Here is a 20,747-nt window from a genome sequence, read left to right as displayed (position 1 = left end):
TTAGGCTATTGTTAACAATTTACTGGTGTCCAACAAAGATCCGGGCTGCCAGCGGTAATAGTGAGGTCCCCGTCACTGGCTGTATTCAAGCAGACGTGGAATGATCACCTCTCAGGAACACTGCACAGGAAATTTCTACCCTGGATGTTGTATTGGTGCTCTAAGGCCCCTTTTACCCCCATAACCTAAGGGTCTTCCAGATTTGGGGCAGGGCTCCCTAGGGGTGGGCTGTTAAGTAGCATCCATTCCTGGTCAGTGGAGGTAGCTGTGATTTTCCACTAGGCTCCACAGTATGCTTTTGGGGTGTATCCTGTGGGGCCGAGCCATTCAGGCTCACAGTGTCCCCATCATGCCATCAAATGGTGCTGTCCTCCATGGCTGCTCAGCCTCGGTCAGAGATGCTACAAGGCCATCAGCTGTACCTCCAAAAGCATGGCTGCCCCTCCTGCCCACCCTTCCTGCCCTCTGCTGGGCTTTGGGAATGAGCCTGGGTAAGTTAAGCTGGCTCTCCCCAGGGCTGGGTGAGGGGCTGGAAGTGGGTGCTAGTCCAGCCCTCACCCTGTTGCACCTGTCTTCAGTGTAGCTGGCTCACCACCCCCAGCTCCACTGGCCCAGCCTCTGGATCCCACTGTCCTGTGATTAACTCCTGGTCTCCTGCAGGCATCTTGGCTGGAGCTTGTGTTCTTGTTGTCTTGCAAGCCATCAGCAGCAGGCTTCCGCTCTCATAAGCTGCTGAAAACATCAGTGATGGGTTTGTTTGTATTTGCCTAATTAGGTGGCAAGCCCGTGATGCTATGTCAAGGACTGACAGCATCTTCTGAAAGCACAGGCCCAGAAGCACAGATTCTGAGGAAGTTCCAGCTCCTTCCACAGTATCAATACTCTCTCTTGCTACTCTGAGGGGAGGCAAAGTTAATGAGAGTCTGGGTTCTACAGACAAATTGCCTGGGTTCCAAAGTCAGCTCTATCACTGCCTAGCTCTGTTGTTTCGGGTAAATTATTTCAACTTTGTGTTTCCATTTCCTTGTCAGTAAAGTGGTGACAATGCTAGTACTTCACACAGTTATGGTGAAGATCAGATAGAATAATCTATGTAAAGCACCTGGCACTCAGTAAGTAGTCTATAAATGCTAGTTTAAATGAACATGACGCTGATATAGGGTAGCCAAAGAGGTCCCTGTTTTGAGGAGGGAGAGCAGACGGTATAAGGGCTTTTGGGGTTAGGAGCCAGGGTCCCTTGCATTGGGATTGTATATTTGTTTGAATCAGTTTCTTTCTCAGCTGTGACTTTATTTACCTGCCAAATAAAGGGGAAAGCCTTCTTTTTCTACCCGTGGATCACTGTAGATTTATGAGAGAATGTCTGAGAAGTATTTGAGCTTCTTAGAAGAAAAATGTTCCATCAATATGAGGTAGTGTATTTATAAATCACTTCCTTCAACTGTGTTTTTCCAGCCTTGGCTACCGGAGAGATAGTAAGGGCTTCTGTTAAGGCATCTTTCATTGTGGACTGGATGCGGCCACATGTTTAAAACAGAAGAGGGCAGAGTTAGAGCAGGCCAAAACCCCACAACACTGGGCCCCAGTTCCCCTGTAGTATTAAGTGCTCGACAAATACTTGCTGAACTGAACTGAGATGTATTATGTGCACTTTTTTATCAGGCAAGCAAACAGTGTTTATTAAGCATATATGTGTCATTATTGTCATGATGCTATTTTGGGACAAGTGATCAAATACAGAGAAAACACATTACCAAGAGTTTGAGGTCACTGGCTTTGCAAGGAGAGACCCTGCAGGACCCTGGATCACAAAAAGCCACTCCTGCAAGTGGGTACCAAAAGGTACAGTTATCCACACGGCGATGACCATGCTATGAACCATCCATGGTGACCTGGGGTCTCCTGTTTCACCTACCCGACAAGACCCCGGTCCCTGACAGAAGCTGAAAACCCCTGACCAGGAACCCAGAGAGCCTCCTTAACCAGCAGCAGTGCTGGACCAGCTCAGAGCCACGTGGAGTGTGAAGGATTCTGATTTGGGAAGATTGTATCATTCCCCCCAGTCCCTCTGGGGTAAAGGAGTTCAGAGTCCCTGAAACTGGCTGGTTCCCATAATACTTAAATTTTATGGCCGCACAGTATATTTTGGAGATGTGATTGTGTATTTTATCCGTGCACAGCTGGGCTGCAGCGCTCAAACCCTGTGATGCTATTGACCATTGCTATAATGTTTCAATATACGTTTTTGGCAAGACATAGCTCACATTTTAAAATATTAATTTCCCAACCATCATGTTCCCGAGTGCACTTTGATTTTTATTTTCCTGCAGCTGAACGCCATGAGAGAGGCAAAGCTACTTCTCAGTTGAATACATATTTTTCTCTCCTTCTCCACCCCCAGACATTTCCCCAACGTCAGGGACACCCACACCTCTCGTTTTGCATTTTACAGTTTGTGCTAAGCTTAGCAGTCACATGCCTACCTTCCCCCGGGGGGAGAATAATAATGGCTGATGGGTGAGTGACCAGGAGGATGACTTCATTCTTTTTTTCTCCCAGGGGAGAGCATGGATTGGAAAGACATCTGTATGGGCTTAAGGATTGACATTTACGATAGTTAACAGGTGATGGGGCGTGGGCACCAACCAGGCAGCTCAGATGCCAGCCATCAACAGCCACGGGAGCCCACCAGCGCATCTTTGCCAAATACCAGCCTGGGTGGTGGGCTGAATGAGGCTTGGAATTTATTTTAAACACGTTTTCTTTTCTCCCTATCACACGGTGACCCACTAAACCCAAGTAGGTTTCTTTTTGTTTTCAATCTACGTGGATCCCTTTAAATGGATGGAAGGAGGGAAGAACCAGGTTGTGACTTAAGTGGGGAATACATTTTGGACCATGAAGCAGGAACACGTTACTTCTGGAAATCTGACTTTGCGTGAATCGTGTTTGACTTTGGAATGGATCCTTCAGGGCAACGTTGTGTTAAGTTTAGGACTGATTGCACAATTGAGGGTTTACTTGTAATTCATCACCAGAAGTCAGATGTATGCTGGAGCCAGGGCCTGCCTCACCTGCCTCTGCTCGTGGGATCTACAATGAAAGCTGAGACTTAATCCCCAAATGCCTATGAAGATGGGGTTCCCTAGGAGGGAATACATTTTGGGTGGGTAGGGCAGGGGCGGGTTCCAGGCATTCCTGGGGAGTACTCACTTGAGAGGTCCCTGCCCACGCCCAGAGCCAGGCCGTCTTTGATCCACAGAACGAAGCCATCATATTCAGGAATGGCGCACAGCAGTGTCACCGGCTGCCCCGACACCACGGCCTGGTCCTGGGGCTGCTGGCTGAAGGAGTACACTTGACCTAGGAAGGAAACAAGCGCAGTGGTCAGTTACTCACCAGCAGGGCTTCCCCTCGAGCTATGGAAACAGAGCCCAGGCTGGCCCGGGTGACAAGGACCCCTAGAATGCCTCCTTTTCTGCCTGGGACCTAGCAGCAGCTTCCTCCACTGCCCCAGCTCCATCTCTTGCTTGTGGGAGCTGGCTCTGGCTGCAGCCTCCCTGCCCATCCATCCCCAACACAGTCGCGCTGTGCTCCAGCCATCCTCCAGCCCCCGAACAGGCCATGGGACGAGCTATTCCCCTTTCCACTTAATGTCACTACCTGGCACCTACGTCCACAAGGGAGCCGAGGCAGGAGAGAGATCCCAAGCATTCTGTGGGCTTTTGGGGGTGGAGGGGCTTGTGCTTCAAGAGGGCAGCGGGCGTGGTGGGGGTGTGCTTTGGTTAAACCTGAGAATCCAAGAAATAATATCATCGTCTTAGTGGCTCCCAGGATGGGACTAGAGTCAAGTTCGGTGGGATGAGGGCTGGTGTAGCGTGACGGATGGTGAGGTTGAGGGAGCAGGCAATTGTCTTCTGTCCCTTTGCTTTCTGCAGCAGACCCTCCCTACTCCAGCCTCACTGTCACTTGGAAGCAGATCATCAGTGTGAGCCCACAGCTCCCCACACACACCTCCCTGAACCCTCTAAGGCAGGCAGTTCATAGTTTACTAAACAGACACACCCACAGCGGGTGCAATAGGCCAGACATTGTTCCAAGGTTTCAAAATATTAGTCTGCTAATACTTTCATCCTCATAACAACCTTTGAGGTAGGTACTATTTTTTATCCCCATTTTGCAGTTGAGGAAATGAGACCCAAGGAGGTGAGAAATAGTAACAGGAGCTGTGCATGTTAATTACTCACCAAGTGCCCTGTGTGCCTTCCCTGTGGCTGTCACATCCCCACAACACTAGTGTGGGGTCTTTTTTTTTTTTTTTGTATTGTCTTTTTTTTTTTTTTTTCGATCTTTATTGGAATATGATAGCTTTACGCTGTTGTGCCAGTTTCTGCTGTACAACAAAGCGAATCAGCTGTATTTATACATATATCTCCATATCCCCTCCCTCTCGAGCCTCCCTCCTGAGCATTCCTCCCACTCTCCCTATCCTACCCCTCTAGGTCATCAGCAATCATCGGGTTCATCTCCCTGTGTTAGGCAGTTGCTTCTCACTAGCTCTCTGTTTTACATTTGGTAGTATATAAATGTTGATACTACTCTTTCACTTTGTTCCAGCTTCTCCTTCCCCACCTCCCCGTGTCCTCAAGTCTGTTCTCTACCTCTGCGTCTTTGTTCTTCCTCTACCACTGTGTTCATCAATACCCTTTTTTTAGATTCCATATATATGTGTTAGCATACGGTATTTGCTCTTCTCTTTCTGGCTCACTTCACTCTGTATGACAGACTCTAAGTCCATCCACCTCACAACAAATAAATCAATTTCATTCTTTTTTATGGCTGAGTAATATTCCATTGTATATATGTGCCACGTCTCCTTTATCCATTCATCTGTCAATGGACATTTAGGTTGCTTCCATGTCCTGGCTATTGTAAATAGTGCTGCAATGAACATTGTGGTACATGTATCTTTTTGAATTATAGTTTTCTCTGGGTATATGCAGTAGTGGGATTGCAGGGTCATAAGGTAGTTCTATTTTTAGTTTTTTAAAGAACCTCCATACTGTTCTCCATAGTGGTTGCACCAATTTACATTCTCATGTGGAGTCTTATCAATCCCATTTCACTGGAACTCAGCACATGGAGCCTGAGATATTAACTCAATTGTCCAGGGAGCATCCAGAGGCAGTGAATCCCAGACTTTCTGGCTTTAGGGACCACGTTCTCATCTATCGCATGCGGATTCCTATGTCTAGTCCCAGAGGGACTGCTGAAGAAGGGGTGTGATGTGACACATGTTCCTTGGGAGGCCACAGTTGAATGGACAATGGGACATGGGACATTGATGTCCACTGAGGTTGTGGCCCATAGTGCCATCTGTGCTTCCCATGCTGTCCCTCCTGTAACCATTACACTTCAGAGCAGAACTATTCCCATTTTAGAGCAAAGGAACCCAGATCAGAGAGGCAAAGTAACCTGCCCAAAGTCACACAGCTAAGCCCTGGGGTTTGATCTGGAGTTCATATCTTCTAAGCCTGTATTCTTTCCCACCCCCTGCTCTGCAGACATAGATACACAGCCAGGGAAAACAGGACCTGGTGGGCAGGCTGTTTCTCCACCTGGAGAGTCAGGGTGGCCACAGAGGTCCTGGACACTGGCTGCTGCCCATCTTGGGGACACAAAGCCCCAGGCTTGGACCACGGGTAGGGCCAAGCTCTCAGCAGCAGATGGCCCTAAGAAGGGAGCCACTATTGTATGGCTCCAAGGGGTGCTGGGGATGGCAGCAGAGAAGAGACAGAGGTCCACGCTGGAGTTTGTGGCAGATGGGAAGGTAGCTGAGTTTTCAACCTGATGAGATCTTGGCTGGGTCTCTGAGGAATCTCATTAAACATCAAATTGGCCCTGAATTGTGGGAGTAACACTTTTTATTCTGATTTCAGCTTTACAAATTAGATTTCATAGGACATTTTCATCAGCTATGTGTGGTGAGTTTTTTTTTTCTTCCTTTCTGTCTCTTCAAGTTCGCTGCTGTAATTAGACATTTTCTGGCACCAAAACAAGAGAGAGAAGGAGGGAAGAGATGAGAGGAGAAAGGGTGGGAGAGACCAGAGAAGGATTGGGAGGGTGAGGGGAGTGAGGAGAGCAGGAGGGAGTGGATAGGAATTGGAAGATAGAAAGCAGCAGGGAGAAGAGGAGGAGAAAGAGGAGCGGGAGAGGCCAGGATGCGGCGGAGCAGATGAGTGGGTGGGAGACCTGTCCTCTCCCAGGCTCCTTCTCCAGGTTCTAATGATGATTTCACAGCTCATTCTTTTATCTCGACATCTTTCTTGCAAGGACAGTGTCAAGGCAGCTGCAATAGCTGCCAAAGATTGTGTGATGAGAGAGAATTATCAGGTTGTCAGCTGGGAGCCGGGTGTTGAGTTGAGCAGGACCTCCGCAGTGGAGCCTGAGCCCCTGGAATGCCATGAATAGGGAGGTCTGCGGCGGGAACTGGCCTGCGGTCCCCCATCCCCAATTCCACTTCCTCTTGGTGTTGGTGAGGGTACCCAGAAGCTGGTGGACAGGAAGCATCTCCAGACCAAGGTGTGGGCAGGGGCGAGGGTAAGAAGCCCAAGGGTGGCAGGTGTGGCACTGCCCCAGAGAGAAGAGGGGCTGTCACCATGGAAACCAGGCTCTGGAGGGGCTGGGAGGAGAGGTCCTCGGAAGCAGGCATGGAGGTGGACACTGAGCGGTCACTATTCCACCTTGGAGGCTGCCTCAGAGCCAGGAGTTGGGGCAGGGGCCAACAGAAGGGAGCCTGAAGGGCAGGAAAGCAGGAGGGGGCCTCGAGCGGACTAGAGTCCCCCAATCCATCCCAGGAGGTTTCGGAGAGAGATTTTGGCTCTCATGATTTGTCTATTTCGATCCCCTTGGCTTTTCCATGGAAAGAATGTTTCTGGAGGGGGACAGGTACACAGGATAGTCTCAAAAAGTTGCTCCAAAGGATGTGATTTGCAAATTATCTGGAGGGGAGCATGCAGTTAGTCCACTAACTGGCAATTTTCTTTTTCAGTGTAATTTTTTTTTTTCCGGCTGCCCGGCACCATGCAGGATCTTAGGTCCCCGATCAGGGATTGAACCTGTGTCCCCTGCAGTGGAAGTGGGGAGTCTTAACCACTGGACCACCAAGGAAGTCCCCAGCACAATTTTAACTTTTGTGCATTAAATACAAGTCACTAAGAACACTTTTCTCTCTCAAATCAATGAGATGCTTTCTCAAGCAGAACCTAAGCCAGGTGTCACTTCTAGAGGAGATGAAGGTTGCAATGCTGAGGATGGAGAGGAGGTGGATGGATGGATGGGTGGGACAGGCCCTGAACCTTCCCTCCCCTTCAGGCTCGGGAGCTCCTGGGGACAAGGTGTGTAGGCCATAGGGGCAGGTTCTTGTCCAAAGAATCTCCTCACCGGTTCTCTCACTTCCTGCTTTCCATTCCCATCTTCCCTACTCCAGAGAGGTGAAAAGTGAGTGAGCTCGGGGTCATTTTCCATAACCTCCTGGGCATTATACTGAATAGACAGGAAGCTCCTTGAGAACCTTCGTTTATTCAGCACACACTTATTGAGACCTGCTGGGAGACAGGGATTGCATTGTCCGGTGAGAGGTGGGTGAATGCGACCCTGTGCATCCCCCCGGCCTCTCCCATCTGTGTCCCCTACACAGACTATGAATGCTCTCAGGTACTGTGCTGGATGTTTCTTTCTAAATCACAACTTATTTCAGGTTCTTCTCCTTTACAGGGGCGGCTCTCCACTGTTGGCAGGACAGCTCCTGACCTTCCAGCCTTCTCCTCCAAAATCCACCGTCCCTTCTCCCTGGGTGCTCAACAGTAGCAACCCTGGACCGGCTCGTCACTGAGGTTCCCGGCCCCAGTCCTCATGGTTCCAACCCTGCTGGGGAGAAAGCAAGGGGGCAGGGCACAACCTTTAAATGAATGACAGCTGTTGAGGACATGACATAAACTGGTTAGGATCAATTAGGTCCAAGATGGCGGAGGAGCCTGCCTCCACTAGACCTTGAGCATCTGTATACGCTCACTGTAACCCTTCAGCTGAGTGACACACCCACAGGCGCCAGGAGACTTCCAAGGCTGACCATAAAAGGCCAAAAAGTGGACGGTGACCCAATTCCTGGAAATCCGCGCCCCTTCCCCGAAATAGTTGGAATAATCCTCCCACTCATTAGCCTATGAAGTTACCCAGCCCATACAAACTAACCACCCCATATTTCGGGGCCTCTTGCCTTCTGAGATGGCCCACACTCTGTCTGTGGGGTGTATATCTCCCTGAATAAATCTTTCACTTTACTATGGCTCACTCTTGAATTCTTTCCTGTGTGAAGCCAAGAACCCACCATCAGCAGCTGTCCCAGGGACTTGCCTGAGACCTGGGATGTGACCATCCCCTCTCACCTCACTTTCTTTCTTGTGACACTGAAACCCACCCCTCCCCCAGGCCCCTGTCCATCATTGAAGGCTGAGCTCTCAGCCCACGACCGTTGTTTGTACTTCTAGGACTCCCATCACCAGGAGGGGGTCTTCCCTCTTTCTCTCCTCCTCCCCGCTGTCCCCTTTCCTCCTTCTCATCTCCCTTAATGTCTTCAATCCTTTATCGAGCACCTACTATATGTTAGACCCCAAAGAAACAAAAGTAAGTAAGAAGTAGAAGGTAAATCCCTTGAGGGCAGGGCCATAGCTGCCTTTCCATCTTGTGTTCTCAGTGCCTCATGGGGGCATAAACATTGGTTAAGTCTCCATTTAATGCGCCTGTGGCCTGGGCAGCTTACCGACTCTGGTTTGTCTCCAGAGATCTGTGGTCACTGCAGAAAGATTGTTTTTACATTATAAACAACAGATTAGACAGATATTGTGCTGAGCACATCACACAGAAGGAGTGAGGTGAGAAATAAAGGGGAAGAGCCAGCATCCCAAGGAGTTAGGCTCTACAGGACAAAAATAATGGAGTTATTCGTGGAGGCTGTAACTACAATGCTAGTTAGCTGTTATGGAAATGAAGTGATATGCCCAAGGTCACACAGTGGGCCCAGGTATACTTCAGGTTCACACAGTGGGCCCAGGTGTAGTTCAAGGTCACACAGTGGGCCCAGGTGTAGTTCAAGGTCACACAGTGGGCCCAGGTGTAGTTCAAGGACACACAGTGGGCCCAGGTGTAGTTCAAGGACACACAGTGGGCCCAGGTGTAGTTCAAGGTCACACAGTGGGCCCAGGTGTAGTTCAAGGACACACAGTGTGTCCAGATGTGGTTCAAGGTCACACAGTGGGCCCAGGTGTAGTTCAAGTTCACATAGTGGGCCCAGGTGCAGTTCAAGGACACACAATGTGTCCAGATGTGGTTCAAGGTCACACAGTGGGCCCAGGTATAATATAAACCAAAATGTCTCTGGTTGCAAACCCTGTTTTCTTGCCACTAGTCCACATTGGCTATTGAATTAAGGGTCTGGAACCTGGATTTTGATTTTCAAACAAGTACTCACCTCACCCACCATCTAAAGAGAAGCAGTGGATCTTTGGAGTGAAAAACAGTTGCTTGATTATTCCCTAAGTTTACATAGCCTCCTCCCAGTGGAGTTAAGGATGGGGGTGGACCCCAGTGCTTCCCGCCGTGGGGGAAGGTATATGAAAGAAAGGAGGTGTAGTAATTATTGGTACTTATTATTATACAACTAGTCATTATTAATCTAATACTATTATGTAAATATTATTATATAACTAGTTATATATTATAAATAGTATTTTTATTATTATAGAATTAATAATAGCTGACTTTCATTGAATGTAAAACATGTATTAAGAGCTTTACATAGGTTATTTGAATTCTCTCCACAGTCAGTCCTATGAAATGGGGAACGACACGAGACCCGTGGGAAGATGAGGTTGTACAGGGGCCCAGGGCGCTGAGTGGTGGAGAAGGGGTAGCAGGCCCAGCAGTCCTGTTTCAGAGCTGCATCCTGAGGTCCTTTACTAGACAGTCCTCAGCCCCTGGGACCTCCCTCCCCCTCCCCTTGGCCAGAACTGAAACTTTAAAGGAGAGGGCCGGGTGGAAACCCATCTGGAACTCTCCCATATTCGGTGGATTAGAGGGAGGGGGATGTGGTCCTGGAGGTGGATGCAGGCTAACTTTCCAGTCCCCTTCCTGGGAGGATGGTCCTGTCTCAGGAAGGGAAGGGCCCTGCAGAACTGCGGGGCCATTTCAGAGCCCCGGAGGTGACTGCCCCCAGCTTGCGGGTCACCCGGCGTGCCCAGGCTGCTATGTCCTGCTCAGGCCAAGAGAGCTCGTCCCCAGCTCTGCAACCCCCTCTACAACACGGAGGCCGCATCTCCCCAGTGAGCCCACAAAGGGGACGTGACCCCCTCAAGGTTCTCTGAGTCGGGACTAGAGGTGAGCAGGCAGGAGTGGGGCAGCAAGGGAGGGGCAGGAGTGGAGGTGGAAGTCTGAGCAGATGGGGCCTTTTGGAGCCTTCTCTCCAAACCTCAGGAAGCAGGGGCTGCTTCCGGCTGGAAGGGTGAGGAGGAGGGAGGGCTCCGAGAAGCCTCACCCTGATGAGCCACATGTGCGCCCCATGCAGTGGGCTCTGAGTCAGGATGGGGATGGAGGCGGGCGCTGGCGGTTGGCGAGGGGGAGGAGGCGTGAGGGCAGCAGCAGGTGGTGGGAGGACTCTCATCTCAGTGCTGGGAGGGACAGGTGCAAGTGCAGCCTGGTCCGGGGGTGGGGAGGGAGCACGGGGAGAAGCCTCTGGAGGGCTTGGGTCCCCTCACCCCCTGCACCAGTGCAGCCTGGGGCCTCCCCTCCTGCCCTGTCCTGCTACCGGCGGCTCCCTGCCCTCTGCTCTCCGCTCAGCATCTCTCTCATGACTTCTCCAGACTGTTCTCAAAAGCCCTCCCCCTCCCCCTCACTTCCTCATCTCCATCAGCCCACCAGGCTCCCCTAAGGGGCCCCCCCTCCCAGCCCCAAGCACATGGCCCCTCACCTCCGTCTCTTTTTGGGGACTCACCGGACACATCAGCACGGAGTGAACCATCACCATCTGGTTTGGGGAGGTCCCCACTGTCTTTCAGTAAAACATTTAAAATGCCGAAGACCTCGTGACTGTCTGTGAGCTCACACCCCTCTGGCCCCTTATCTGAGGTCACTGCTCAATGCTCAGTTACTTCCTGGGAGAGAAGAGGCATCTCGCTGCTGAAGTTATAAGGGCCAGATCACCCCCGAGTGATGCCTTTACATCAGTGCTCCAGGGGCCTAGCTTCCACGGTGTGTGCACATGAGTGAGTGTGTGTGTGTGTGTGTGTGCACGTGCATGCACGTGTGCGTTTGTGGGGCTGGATGAATGGATTCCGGGCCCCACCCCTTCTCCAGCCAGACCTTTTCTGCTTCTATTCCTTGTCAACCACTTAAAATTTTGCTTGAAAAAACTCTTCTTATTCTTTCAGAATATTTGAAAGCCTCTGATTTGGAATTTGTGGGGCGGGGGGAGGTGGTGGTGGAATTGTTTCTGGGACTAAAATGTATGCTGAGAAGGCCAAGGCCTCCCTCTGCTGTCATGGTTACTGTGGAGACCCCTGGAAGGGCCAGTGGTCTGAACAATCTTTAAGGCTTTAAGGTTCCAGGAGCTCATGGTGCTGTGGCCTGACTCTGGTTCTCTCTCTCTGTGTGTGTGTGTGTGTAACAGGTAGGAAGAGGGCCCAGTGACCCCATACCCAGGGTGGCCGGGGTCCTCCATGCCAGGCTCAGAGGAGCCATGCTGCTCACCCATCCCTGCCACCCATAACTGTCAGCTGATGCCAGACAAACTCTGGTTATGGGACTGGTACCAGGCAAACTCTGGTACTCCAGTATCCTAAGTCTGTTGCCACCCCTACGGGCATATGTGCCTCTCCCGTCACCGATCTGGTGGTCAGGTGGTTCCATGGTGGTGTGAGAGACAGCTCTCTGTTGGGGTCAGCATGGACTCGTGCAGAGAGCAAGGGGTGTAGGGTTAGTTAGTGTAACAGGAAGGACAGACTTGGGGCAAACTCAGCACTGGAGCCTGATGTGGGGAGCAGAGGTGCTGATGTCCCCATGTCCCCTGCAATGCCCCTGTCTCGATCATGCTCAGAGGGCAGATTGGGGGTGGTCAGGAGACGGTGTGGGCTGTGCTCACCCTCCTTCTCCCCTCTCTCTGGGCACTTTGGCCAGGGCTTTGCTCCAGCAGCAGGTGGAGGGGAGGTGACTGCTGCCCTTAGGGTTAATTCCAGCCAGACTTGGACAGGAACGTCAGGGCCTCCTGGTAAGCTTGCCTGGCTTTTATGGAGCCCAGAGCATGGCCACCCTCACTTGATTCTTCATGGGGGAGGGAGCTGTGTGACACCCCAAGAATGCCCAGGGGTCCAGGAGCAGGTGGAATAAGGACCTCTCCGATGCCCTGGGAAGCATCACCACCACCCCTGCTCCTGAAGGCAGTGGCAGCCTGGCTGAAATACTGCCTGCTGCAACTCCCAGGACATTCAGTGAAACTTACTGAAAGTCTGTGCATGGCCACACTTGACCCAAGTTCCTAGACTATGAGGGAGAAGGTGATGGGTCCCATAAAGGGGTCTCATAAAGTTCTTTTGGGATTTAAGAAAGGCCTGCTGCAAGCATGGGGGTGGGGGGAGAAACAGAAGGCTTCCTGGAGGAGGAATCAGGATATCAGGATGTGACAGAGGAAAGATGTCCTTCTGGGGTAGGAAAATGCAAGCAAAGTTGTGAGTAATGGGTAACCTCAGGGACCTGCTTTGAGTACCTAACTGGTCACTTGCCAGGGCCTGTGTCCTGCTCAGTGGAAAAAACACACGGCCAGGCAGGCCTGGGAAGGAACTCTAGCCCTGTTACTAGCAGTGTTATCTGGGGCACATTCCTCACCCACTCTGAGCCTCAGTTTTCCCATCTGTAAAATGGGGATGACACACCTACTTTGCAAAGCTGTTGTGAGGCTGAGAGGCCACATGTGTAAATGATCCGGGCACACACAAGGTGTTTCATAAAGGTTTGTTCTAATTTTCATCACTATTCATGAGTATTTCCTGAACCCAGGACTGTTAAGACTGGAGCCACGAGGGGTCCCGGAGCTGGGAAAGGAGGCTTTGCAAATCTGAAGTTGGACCAATTAGAATCTGCTTCTTCCTGTGGGTCATGCAGGTGAGAGATGTGAGCATCTGAGCCTCCTGCAGCCCTGCCTTTGCCGGCTTCGGTCTCCCAGAGCTGCCTGGTCAGCCATGCAGAAAAGGCTCAAATGTCACCGTCTGCTCTGTTATTAGTGACCAATTGGGGAAGACTTGAGAATACTTGTACCAGGAATATTTGTCGCTAGCTTTCTCCCAGCCTGGAGCACGCAAATTGCCTCTTATGAGATTAAGGGAAGCTGCCCCGGTCCCGAGAAGCGAACAGATGGGAGGAAGGGAAAGGGATGCAGGAGCCAGCTCCACGCTCAGCTGACAGCAGGATAATGCCAGGCGGGTGGGAAGGGACCAGGGCAGGATGGCTCAGATCTGCCTGGAGGCAAGTCTTGACTTCTGCTGCTTTCCTGCTGCTCAGCACAGGGCCAGCTCCTAATGCAGGAGAATGAGCTTTAGGAAATTTCCGGAATGCCCCGTCATGACCTACTCAGGGGAGCGGGATTGGGGGTTATGGGGTTATGTCCTAGCCCCCTGACTAATAATAAAACTGATTATTATGGGGTTTAATGGTACTAGTGATGTGCCTTGGGCCACAGGCGAGGCAGGTCGCACCCCAGCAATCTCAAAGACCCCTGACCAGATGTGGGGATGCAGAGGAGGGACTGATGTATCTTCCATGACCAGGAGCTTAGTGTCTGGAGGAGCATAGGGAACTAAAATAAAAGGTGCCCCAAGTGAGGTGTAAAGTCCTAAGGATATAACAAAACAGAAACAGACTCACAGATGCAGAGAACAAACTAGTGGTTACCAGTAAGGAGAGGGAAGGGGGAGGGGCAAGAGATGGGTAGGGGATTAAGAGGTCAAACTACTGTGTATAAAATAAAGAAGCTACAAGGATATGTCGTACAACACAGGGGACATAGCTAATATTTTATAAGAACTATAAATGGAATATAACCTTTGAAAACTGTGAATCACTACGTGGTACACCTGAAATTCATATAATAACAATAAAAAAAGAAAGCCCTAAGGAAGAAAGATTTTTCCTTCTGGGGGAATGGGGGAAGGAGTCACTGAAGGGCTGGCTTCTGAAATGGCCTGGAAGGATAAGTAAGATGAGGGCAAAGAGGAAACGTGCCCTGGGATGCAGACGGCGTAAATAAAGTGTAGAGATGAGAACGTGTCCAGGCTTGATCTCTGGTTCTGCTGCTATAGCTGTGTACCCCTGGGCAAATTTCTTAGTCACTCTGAACCTGAGTTTCTCCATAGGATGGTAATCATGCTTGTTAGGTTGTTCGTGAGATGAATAGGACACTTTGAGGAAAGTGCACAGGGCCCTTCACGGCCTCTCCCTGCGAGCCTGGTGTGACGGACACGTGGCATGTGTGTGTGCAGGATGTGTATCGAGAGAACGTGGTAGGTCCAGTTGCTTAGGCCCTCGAATGCACACTAACAAGTTTGCACTAATGAAAATTCATCACCAGTTTTGACCCACAGGCTCAGATCTGAGTTTGAGAATGATCACAGTGGCCACAGCGAGGAAGATGGATGAAGGAGGATTGCCTGAAGGCAGGAAGACTGATCAGGAGGATTTTGCTTATAAGGGCTCAGGCTAAAGCTGCATCCATGGAAAGAAGGAAATGGATTTAGGAGCCACTGGAGGTAGAACTGATAGCACTTGATGGGGCACGAGGAGATGGAAGCATAAAGGCCCCCCTCTCCCTGGCCTGCAGAACGAGGCGAATGGGTGACTGCTGGAGCCACTGCTGTCTCAGGGGAAGAAGCAGGTTTGGGGGGGGGGGGCAGTGAGTTCAGTTGTAAATATGTTTGTGGAGAGGGGCCCAGAATTGCTCAGAAGATGCCCTGGATGTAGTTGGATCCTTGGGTCTTGAGGAAGACGGTGGGGTTCACTCACGCTTACTGAGCATCACTAGGGCTCAGGCAGTGAGAGAAGTGTTTTCACTATGTGTCCTCTCATTGAGTGTTGATCTGAGAACTCATCTCCAAATCTGGAACCTTATAGGCGTTGATGTGACTGTCTAAGAGGGACACAGTTACTCCAGACTGGGAGTATTGGGGGCAACTGCCTTGGGTGGCACATCTAACTCCTGTCAAGGTTTGCAGAGGCTTAGAGCCCTGCTGGGATGGAAAGAGGTCAGTGTTCTTCCTTTGGATCAGGATTGGAAATACAGAGAAGCTAGAAGAATAGGCAGGGGTGGAAGACAAGCCTTCTCTCCATTGTCTGTTTCTCGTGGACCTCTGCTGGGAGAGAAGCTAGGACACAATTTCAACCCCAGCATTGCCATTTGCAGCTGTTGGTAGCCTTGATTCTGAAACACAGGAGAGGAGAAGCTTGCCAATATCATGACTGTTCCAGAAATTGTGCTGAATTTTTATTGGGGCTTACACAGGAGAGGGTGACTGCTCTTCCCAGGGCTGGATGAGAGGCAGATGTTCTGAGGGCACGTTCTCCCACCTCGTTTCTCGCCTCAGCTGGGCCAGCAGGGCAGCCTGTGATTCTCCCGGCCCCACACATCTTTCCCCAGAACATGCAGTCCGCCAAGGTTATCCTGGACAGCATGGGACTCTAATGAAAAACAATGGGGCTGGCCGTGGCAGGGTGACTCCAAAGGCACTATAAATCCTTCGTCTCCTGATTATCAGCCTGTGGCCCTAGCCAGAGCCTGCACTGAGCTCATTAGTGGCTGGGAGAGGTGATCCTCCATCCATTCAGCCAAGTTCTGGATGCCAAGAAGACACTGATAAGGGCTGCCCGAAATACTGGTGTCCATCCATCTCCGCCTGCACTCATCCCAGAGCCTGACCGAGATGGGAAGGGCAGAGCAGTGCAGGCTTTGGTGGTGGCGGTGGGAGAGGGTAGAGATGGGAGACCCTCAGGCAGCCTGTGAAGGCTAGGGTGCTGGAGGTCATCTCAGGCCTGCTGCTGTCTGGCCAGGGGGCCCAGGCTAAGCCCCCTCCTTTCCCTGAGTCTCGAGCTCTCGTGACTCTGGGATTGGGATATGTGCGCACTGAACCATTGTTGAGAGAGGGTAGGGAGCACCGTGAACTAAAGAAAGTGGGGCTGAAGAGCAGTGATGGACTGTTAGCCTGAGAGGTAGCTGTAGGCATCCGTTACCAGCAGACAGAGCTCCCATGATGCTCTCGTAGAGCACAGCAGCTTGGGAACCACTGGGATAGGCTGGAGGCGAGGCTGTGGATCTTGGACCCCCTGATGTCCAACGAGTCTTGTTCCCTTTTATAAGAGATGCTGTCTGGACAAAGAAAGCTGTGTCCTGGTCGTGAGCACCCAGCCCCGGAAAGTACCAATTTGGTGCTGCCTCTGCCACCTTTTAACTGTGTGCTCTTGGGCCTGACCCTTCCCATCTCTGAGACTCAGTCCCATCTGTAAATGCAGGGTTTAGACTAGAAGTCTATTCCTTAGGTACTCCCTTTCAGCCCCAATGTTCTATGTTCTGATTTATCCAAAGTCTTTTTTTTTAAATTAATTAATTAATTTATTTTAGTGGCTGTGCCACACGGCTTACAGGATGTTAGTTCCCCGACCAGGGATCGAACCCATGCACCCTGCAGTAGAAGCGCAGAGTCTTAATCACTGGACCACCAGGGAAGTCCTGTGATTTACCCAAAGTCTTATTCTGGGGAGGAGGGAGGTGGCAGACCTAAGGCTAAAAAGGATAAAACTGAGGGACAGGAAAGTAAAAGCAAATCTCCCAAGGCCATTTTGTCTGTTTGGGGAATATCTATGTTCTAAACATCACTTTTTTAAAAAAAAAACAAACATCTTAAAAAATTATTTTATGCTAGTATAGGCCTTGCCAGTTGGGGTTTGTTCTAAAACTTCCATGTACATGAGAATCACCTGGAGGACTTGCTAAAAATAGTTTCCTGGGTTTCAAGCCAAAAATTTTGAGATAATGGGTCTGAGTTGCGCCGAAGAATCTGGATTTTCACAGCTTCCTGGGTGGTATTTGGTCCACATCTGAGAAGCTGTGTTGTACGCAAACAGTACGGGCTTAGAGGGACTGGATTCTTTCCAGTCTGGGCTCTGTTCCTGTGTGGCTTTGGTCAAGCTGCTGTCTGTCTCTGAGCATCCCTTGGTTTTTTCAGCTGCACAGCGAAGATACTGGATGAGGTCAGTAGTTCTCACACTTTTTTTAGTGTACACACCCTTTTGTCGATGGAATCTCAAGTGGAACCCCAATGTATGAAGGTTGGAAACAGAACTGGGGTGGAGCTGGAAGAATGGAATCCGGCCCCTTGGCCCCCTGCAGGGAACCCCTAGGCCCCTCTGTAAATTGCTGATGGAATTAGAAGGACCTTGGCAGTTTTGCTGGTCTCCAGGTGTTCCAGGAAGGGAACATTGCTGTGTCCCACCGACAGGTGCAAAGCAGACCTGGGATCCAGGGGACACCATGGCTGAGGCAGCCTGGCCTTGGAGCATGGGTTACTTCTGGGTCACTCACTAACGCTGCATTATGGACCACAACTCAGACCTGGTGCTTATGAAGGAACCTTCTTGCGGCTGTTGGAGCCCTTCCTGATTGGAAGCAGATCATCTTGGTGCAATGTCCTGAATTTCTCCCCTCTTGGAGCCCAAATACAATCCACTCTTCTTTTTTTTTGATTGACATATAGTTGATTTACAATGTTGTGTTGATTTCTGCTGTACAGCAAAGTGATTCAGTCATACATATATCCATTCTTTTTTATATTCTTTTCCATTATGGTTTATCCCAGGACAGCGAATATAGTTCCCTGTGCTATACAGTAGGACCTTCTTGTCCATCCATTCTATATGTAATAGTTTGCATCTACTAACCTCAAACTCCCAGTCCATCCCTCCCCCCAACCCCTCTCCCACCTCCCTCCCCCTTGGCAATCACAAGTCTGTTCTCTACATCTATGTTTGTTTCTGCTTCGTAGGTAGGTTCATTTGTGTCATATTTTAGATCCCACATGTAAGTGATATCATATGGTGTTTGCTTTAATCCTTCTGACTTACTTCACTTAGGATGATAACCTCTAGTTGCATCCATATTGCTGCAAATGGCATTATTTTGTTCTTTTTTATGGCTGAGTAGTATTCCATTGCATATTATTACACCACATCTTCTTTATCCATCTGTGGATGGATATTTAGGTGGTTTCCATGTCTTGGCTATTGTGAATAGGGCTGCTGTGAACCTAGGGGTGCATGTATCTTTTTGAATTATAGTTTTGTCCAGATATATGCCCAGGAGTGGAATTTCTGTATTGTATGGTAATTCTATTTTTAGTTTTCTGGGGAACCTCCATATTATTTTCCACGGTGGCTGCCCCAACGTACATCCCCACCAACAGTGTGTGTGGGGGGGTTCCCTTTTCACCACACCCCGGCCAGCATTTGTTATTTGCAGGGTTTTCAATGATGGCCATTCTGACTGATGTGAGGATGTGGTACCTCATTATGATGTTGACAATCCACTTCTAATGACCTTTGTTAATGGACAGGAGAAAGGGTGTGAATAATCCAAAATGATGGACGTTTCAAAATAATGAACAATCCGAAGTGACATGTATTTTCAACTTTGGAAAGCATTTTGGTACTCATGTTTGAATATGGATGTGTTTGATGTTCTGGGAATTTTTAATACTTAAAAAAAGCCACAAAAAACCCAGTGGTGAAGCTCCCTCTGGCCTCCTGCTCGGCTGGGTGGGCAACATCCCCCCCGGTACTGGTCCATGCACCCTCCCAGCTTGCTGTCTTTATGTCTCACGCTTTCTTCAGGAGGGGATGGCAATCTTAGCTGATTTTGCCTTTAAAGGACTTTCATTCCCTTTGGGCCTCATGCAAATAAGAAAAAATAAGAAGCTGTGAAATGTTAACAGAGAACTTCATTAAGCAATCTTGGTAATAGCGTTTGCCAGGAATGGGAACAATTTGCCAACAGATAATTGAGAGCTGACTATATATGCATCCTAATTAAAAAAGTGATTCTTCTTCTCACAGCCCTGAGATTCTGGGTCCCATCTTCTGGTTGCTCTAGGATTCTGGGTCCCATCTTCTGGCTGCTCTAGGATATTAACCACAACTAACTCATGTATATGCTTTATACATCACAAAGCTCTTCACGTATGTTATTTTACTTAACCTACCCCCCCGACATCCTGTCAAGAAGGTTCTATCATCAGTCCTGATGTAGACCCTTGAATGCCAAGGTTCAAATTGATGACAAGCCAAGGTCCCACTGCAAGTGTGTGTCCCATGCCAGCCCTCTTCTGTGTCACCTGGCCTCTCCCATCACCACCTAACAGGGGCCCTGGGAAGGGCTCAGGTTATTTGCATAAACCCTGAGAATGCAGCAGCAAAGAAAACAAAATAAGACTAACTTGCAATTACTGCCCCGTCTTTGTTTTGATTGTTTAAAGTGGAGATGTTGGTAAAGGAGAGATTTTGTGCTGGAAGCACCTTGAGAGGAAGGCAAGGGAGTGTGCAGGCTGCTGGGGGTGCCTGATGGCCTGAGGGTTGTCTTCCTTCCCAGGAGGCTGAGGCTGGGTCACTGAGCCCAGGCATCGCAGAAGGTGAGTTGGTGGCAAGAAGGATGAGACGGGCAGGCACAGAGCTCTTTGGAAGCAGGAGCCTCAATTGAAGGTAAGCTGTTTTCACATCAACAATCTCCAGGGGTCAAGAGAATCACTCCCATTTTATGGATTAAGAAACAGAAGCTCAGAGAGGTTAAGAAACCCACCCAGGGTCACAGTATTTGAACCATCTGACTCCAGTTCTGGGCTTTTGTTTACTAGACAGTCCCTGGTAAGCACAGAGCATATTTGAGCTGTGTGGCTTCCTCTTCAAAAAGCAGAGGCTGACTACTGTGTCCCCCAGCTGCCCCCAGGAGGCTTCCAAAACACACAGGAAGCAGATGGGACATCTGCTTCTTGTTGCTGATTACAGGCCCTGTCCCATCTGCAGACCACAATCAGCCAGAGAAACCTCTGATCCTCCTGCGGAACCCCTGGGCCTGAGACCAGCTCTATAAATGACAATTTAGGGCAAAAGTCATCCACACCCAGGCAGAGGCAGAGCCCACCCTACTGCATCCTTGTTCAGAAGCCCTTTGCAAAGGCCAACCCCCTGAAATAGCTTTCTTAGCTCAGTCTGGGACTGCGTGAAGAATGACTTCCACTCCCTGCATGGCTGGAGCCTTGGGTCTTTGCAACAGCCGCTATAATGCAGAACATTTTCTCTGTTGTAAAGGCGACCCAAGGAGGACCAGCTGGTGCCTAACCAGGCCCTTCTACTGGGCTGGGGATCAGGGTCAGCGAATGGGAGTCCTCCTGGGAGAAGACTCTCACAGAACATCTCTGTTTCCAGTCTGGAGTGCCCCTGGAGGGGCCGACAGCTCCTCTAATGGGAGAGTTACTCATGGCTTCACTGGAGAGAACAGAGCAGCTTTCAAGCCTCCTCCCCGAAACCCAACAATATCTGGTACCACTTGGCGTCTTGGGGAGAGAATTCATGTCTGTAATTAGTTACTGTATATCACCGTTAGTACTCTG

The 20,747-nt window shown here is 50.0% G+C and overlaps 1 protein-coding gene across 1 annotated transcript in view; it reads right to left on the bottom strand.

Moving 5' to 3' along the window:
* Positions 1–20,747, bottom strand: part of KIRREL3 (kirre like nephrin family adhesion molecule 3) — a 548,370-nt gene that overhangs the window by 88,456 nt on the left and 439,167 nt on the right. The window contains exon 3 of the mRNA XM_057750383.1: positions 3,214–3,363. Within this exon, the coding sequence (XP_057606366.1) occupies positions 3,214–3,363 (150 nt within the window). The remainder of the gene's footprint in view (positions 1–3,213; positions 3,364–20,747) is intronic.

This window comes from Hippopotamus amphibius, chromosome 9 (genome assembly GCF_030028045.1).
Source record: "Hippopotamus amphibius kiboko isolate mHipAmp2 chromosome 9, mHipAmp2.hap2, whole genome shotgun sequence".
Lineage (NCBI taxonomy): Eukaryota > Metazoa > Chordata > Mammalia > Artiodactyla > Hippopotamidae > Hippopotamus > Hippopotamus amphibius.
Note: the sequence above shows the minus strand (reverse complement) of the source record. Positions and strands in the feature narration are given on the sequence as shown.